Raw genomic sequence first — 5,183 nt, 5'->3', positions numbered from 1 at the left:
CTCGCTCCCTGACCGCTCCGACCCGGAAGCATATCTTCTTGCTCGGGTTCCGACGGGTTCTTCCGAGGTCACGACACGCGCTGACCGAGCTCCTTCAGTCGAAAGATGGCAGCCTCCGCGGCGAAAGGTGCTGTGGCTCTGCGTACGAGTATCGGTCGTCCGGTTGCTTTTGTCAGAAAAATCCCTTGGACCGCGGCGTCGAGTGAGTGACGGAGATGTGGGGGAGGCGGAATCTGTAGGTCCACGCGGTGACAAACCTCTGCGTTGTGCAGAGCACTCAAGTCAGCGTGTGGAGGCATTAGAAGGCCGAGTTTGCTTCCAAGCAAACCAGCGCGCAGACATTTCCTTCACATTTAACTGCTTAGAGATGCCCCTGAACTTTGAGAGCACGAGTTCATGATCTCCTGTAATTTGGAGATTTGGTGGAAAAGTTCATGACTTGGTAACGAAATGTAAGATTTCGAAGGAACCGCTGTGACTGGCAAGGTGGTAGGCATGGATACGAGATAAAAGGCAATTACATGTAATTCAAAACTGAAGACCTGAGCTAGGGAAGAGGTAAAAGGGGCGGGATCAGATCCACTTGGGTTTTTCAGAAAACAAAATCAGTGGGGTTTCGTGATGTCTTAGGAAGAGTGGTGGTGGTGGTGGTGTTATGTAACGAGGGAAAGAGCAGAAGGACACCTCCAGATTTCTAGCGTTGATAGTTGTGTCGTTGGAATTTAGGAGAAGCAGGCTGAGGGGAGATGGGGATCCTTTTCAGTTCTGGGCAAGTTGAGATTTTAGAAGCTTGTGGGATCGCTGTCAGGGTATTGGGCGGCGGTTGTACATTGTGATTGAGAAGTGGACTCTGAGGCCAGACTGCCCGGGTTAAAACCAACTCAGCCATTTGGTAGTTAAAAATAACCCGAATAACTGAAGATAATATGGGAAAGAAACTCACAGCAGTGCATCAGTTTAATCATCTAAAAAATGGCGTCAACAATACCTCCTAGGATTGTGGAGAGGATTAAGCGAGTTTATACATACACTTCTTAGATTTGTTAGAGTGAAAGTACTCAACGAATCTAGTTATTTTTCATGATTACTAAAATTGAAGCTCATGGGAGAGGCTTATTCTGGCGATAAAGGGTTTGAAAAATTCTGAAATCTCTTGTTAGCTGCAGTATTAAGGTTTTTATGTTTGCTTACTAAAACTTAAAAATCCATGATTAACTTTGGTAGATGTTCTCATGTATAGGCCAGTCTCCTTCAACAAAAGAATGAAACAGGGTTACTTTGCTTAGGTTGTCCTCCCCTTCTCCCACTGAGAATTGAACCCAGGGGCATTGCTGCTCAGCTACCCCTCAGCCCTTTTTTATTTTGAGACAGGGACTCCCTTTGTTGTGAGGTTGGCCTGGAACTTAAAAATGTCCTGCTTAGCTGGTATTACAGGCATGCACCATTGCACCTGGCTATTTTCTTTCTTTCTTTCTTTCTTTTTTTTTTGTTACCAGGGATTGAACCCAGGAGCTCTTGATCACTGAGCCACATCCCAAGCCCTATTTTGTATTTTATTTAGAGACATGGTCTCATTGAGTTGCTTAGTGCCTTGCTTTTGCTGAGGCTGGCTTTGAACTCCAGATCCTCCTGCCTCAGCCTCCTCAGCTGCTGGGATTACAGGTGTTCATCACTGCACCAGCAGCAACTGGCCATTTTCTTTGTTTTGGTGGCTCAAATGAGAGTAGCAAGGTAGGAAGCAGATTGGTTTGTGCCCCATCTTTCAGTATGTGGGTGGTGAAGACCAAACCCAATAATGTTTCAGAAAAAGGCTGAGGATTTTTACCAGCATCTAGTAGATGCACATTTCTACCATAAAGGCTGATCTAAAACTTTTTTTTGTTTTTTGGTACTGAAGATTGAACCACCGAGCCACATCCCTAGCCCTTTTTTGTATTTTTTTTTTTAGAGACAGGGTCTCACTAAGTTGCTTAGGGGGGCCTCCCTATGTTGCTAAGACTGGCTTTGAATTTGCCATCTTCCTGCCTCAGCCTTCGGAGCTGTTGGGATTAGAGGAGTGTGCCACCTCAACTGGCCTGATCTAAAACTCTTAAAGCTTCATAACTTTGAAGTACTTTTTCTTAGTTCATTCACTCAGTCAGCCAATATTTAACAAGTACCTGTTTTTTGGTAGCTATTTTTCCTGAACAGTTATAGGTGATTTGGTAAAAAGGTTACCATCCAGAGGGTTTTTTTTTTTTTTTTTTTTTTTTTTAATCGCTATATAGAAATACCTGAGATGAACAACTCAAAGAAGGGAGGGTTTATTTTTACCTCTTTTTAGGTTTCAGTCTGTGGTTGCTTGCCCTGGTTATTTGGGCCTATGGCAGCATAGTATAACCTGTATGTTGGGAGCATGTGGAAGAAGAGGGCTTTCACCTCATGCAGAGAGAGAGGAAGAGAGGGGATCCCCTTAAGGGTGTACTCCAGTGACCTGTTTTCCACTAGCCCCCCCCCCCCCTTTTAAAAGTTCTCCCACCTCCCAGTAGCCCACAGACTGGGAACCAGGCCTTTTCTAGAACTTATAATAGTTGGTATAAAACATACATGTTTAACTGTATTTTGCTTTGTCAGTATCGTGTTCTGTGATCTGATCTTTCCAGCTGGTTTGACCAACTGTTAGGGACCTACAGAAATCTAGATTCTGTAAATTGTTTACTTATTCAGCCAATATTGAAGCCCTACTGTGTATCTCACACGGTTTTTATTCTTATATAGAGTAATGGTGGGGCTGAGAAGACTTACAAACACAAATGTAGGGAGTTGAACCAATCAAATTTAGATGAACTACAAGATATAGTAATATAAAATGAAAACCAGCAAAATCAACCACTATAGTTCAGAAGAAAAAGAGGTCATGTAGTTTTTTATCTTTAAGATAGTACACTATAGGGCTGGGGATGTGGCTGATTGGTAAGAGTGCTTGCCTAGTGTGCATGAGACCCTGGGTTTGATCCCCAGCACTGCAACAATGAATAAATACATTTATGTGCTATATATTTTTGAGATTTTTACAGGGCTGGTAGGTTTCCTGTTGTTGCATAGGAGCCCATACTCAGTGGCTATATTTGGCTTGAGTCTGGAGGATAGTTACAATTTAGGAAGGAGATAGGATTATAGAACATTAACATTAACATAACATAGAAGAGAACAACATGTACAAAAGTGGAAATCCACGGGATAGGATATGAAGACTTCAGATCTAGAGAACTGTGGGCCAGCAGTGAGAAGGCAGGCAGGAAGGGCAGGGCAGGGCAACAACACATTTTCAAGCACCAGTTATTTAGCCTCGTATGAACTTAAGTTACATGAGTAAATTGGAATTTTGTTTAGAGACCTCTAATATAACTGGCAACACCGTGGATTGTAATTGTTTTTGTCTTCTGTGTGATCTACTCACAAGGATTATAATTCACACACCTTGTACAGTATCTGGTGTGATGAAAATACTTTGTATTTGCTGAGTATGGAGACTGTAGCCAGCTCAGCATGTCCCTAACCTACCATCAAATCTGGTACATTATGGCAATTTGGTCAGTCCTGTAGCTGTTTGCTGAATCTTAAGGCTAAGTAAATATAAAGAAGTTCCTGCCCACAAGAAGACTGGGGACTCCTAAACCCCCTTGGTTTCTGTCTACAACCTAGGCTATAAAACAAAATGTGTTAACTATTTTTAGTATGTTTTCTCTCCTTGTACAGGTGAGCTGAGAGAACACTTTGCTCAGTTTGGTCATATACGAAAGTGTACTGTACCTTTTGTGAGTATTATCTTTAAAAAAAAACTATTGGGGACTGGGGGTGCTCAGTAGTAGAGGGCTTGCCTTAGCACATGTGTCGTCCTAGTACTGGGAAAAAAAAAAAAAGGCATTGTTTCCCTCTAACTCTTGCTTTTTAAAAATCAAAGCATAACAAACAACATGTATTAATAATGAAACCAGGTGCAGTGGTGCACAACTGTCATCTCAATGACTTGGGAGTCTGAGAAAGGAGGATTGCAACTTAACAAGACCTAGTCAAAATAAAAGGGCTGGGGTTATAGCTCAGTGGTATAAGTCTCCTGGGATTGAGCCCTAGTATCAAACAACAACAACAACAACAACAAAAGAATGAAGCTGTTTAGCCTTTACTGATAAAGTTATGGGTGTTATTGATGAGACTGATAAAAAAAACAACAAAACTTTAGGTATTTGTGTTAGTTTTCTATTGTTGCATAACAAACTACCACAAACTTAATGGCTAAAAAACAGATGAGCTCACAAGTGGGCACAGGTGAACTGATCTCTGCTCAGGATTGCACATGGCAATCCTGGTTATCAGTTTGTTAAAGAGTTCATGATTAATCATTTCCTTTGTTATTTAAATTTTTTAGGACAAAGAGACTGGCTTTCATAAAGGTATGGGTTGGGTTCAGTTTTCATCAGAAGAAGAACTTCAGAATGCAATACAACAGGAAAATCATATTATTGATGGAGTAAAGGTAAATGTTCACATATCTTATGAGCTTTCCATGTATTACTTATTTAAGTCAGAAGTGTGGAATGACAGGTATTTTGGGAAAATTTAGGTCTGACAAGGTTCTTTAATGCTTGTTAAGAGTGGTAGGTAGAGTGTTCATTTCTAAAAGGTGTGGCGAAACAGACGAAGGCTCTTTATTTTTTAGTGCTAGGGATTGAACCCAGGGCCTCACACATAGGTAATATGCATGTGCTCTACCACCAGGGGAAGATCCTTTCATGGTTAGCAGGTATAAGTAATACCAGACACTGGAAACAGGAGTGCACATTCAAGGTGGGCAAAGCAGGGTTGAAATCCTGACTTTTCCACTTATTATAATTATATGTGATCTTGAGCCAAAATTGATTTATAATTTTAAATTAAAGTTCAGGGAGTCTCCCAAGAACAAGGTACAAATAACTGCTTGAGGGTGCTCAGTCCCTAATGCGATATTCTTATAAAATGGTACTTGCTGAAGTTTTAATTTTTTTTGCACACATTGCCTTTCCTTACAGTGCTAATTTATTTTTAGGTCCACGTTCAAGCTCAAAGACGAAAAATGTTGCAAGGTGATCAAACATCTGATGAAGAGAAGGATTTTTGACTATTTCCAGTTAAATAAACTTAACTGAGAATTTTGTCTAAATGTT

General features: G+C 41.1%; 1 protein-coding gene across 1 annotated transcript; it reads left to right on the top strand.

The window, feature by feature from the left end:
• The first annotated feature begins 73 nt into the window (after positions 1 to 73).
• On the top strand, positions 74 to 5,173 carry SLIRP (SRA stem-loop interacting RNA binding protein). The gene is made up of 4 exons (XM_079130193.1): positions 74 to 202; positions 3,739 to 3,797; positions 4,409 to 4,516; positions 5,066 to 5,173. The coding sequence occupies exons 1-4, from the start codon at positions 106 to 108 to the stop codon at positions 5,135 to 5,137; spliced, it is 336 nt and encodes a 111-aa protein (XP_078986319.1). The 5' UTR covers positions 74 to 105; the 3' UTR covers positions 5,138 to 5,173.
• Positions 5,174 to 5,183: the final 10 nt, after the last annotated feature.

This window comes from Sciurus vulgaris (assembly GCF_902686455.1).
Source record: "Sciurus vulgaris genome assembly, chromosome: 2".
In the NCBI taxonomy this organism is placed as follows: Eukaryota; Metazoa; Chordata; class Mammalia; order Rodentia; family Sciuridae; genus Sciurus; species Sciurus vulgaris.
This window is presented reverse-complemented; position numbering and strand designations above follow the sequence as displayed.

Bases quoted from the DNA above. Each gene is read 5' to 3' on its own strand.
- SLIRP (XM_079130193.1), top strand. From the start codon at position 106: ATGGCAGCCTCCGCGGCGAAAGGTGCTGTGGCTCTGCGTACGAGTATC. The intron at 3,798-4,408 runs GTGAGTATTATC...TAAATTTTTTAG, and splicing joins GAAAGTGTACTGTACCTTTT to GACAAAGAGACTGGCTTTCA. The intron at 4,517-5,065 runs GTAAATGTTCAC...ATTTATTTTTAG, and splicing joins ATATTATTGATGGAGTAAAG to GTCCACGTTCAAGCTCAAAG.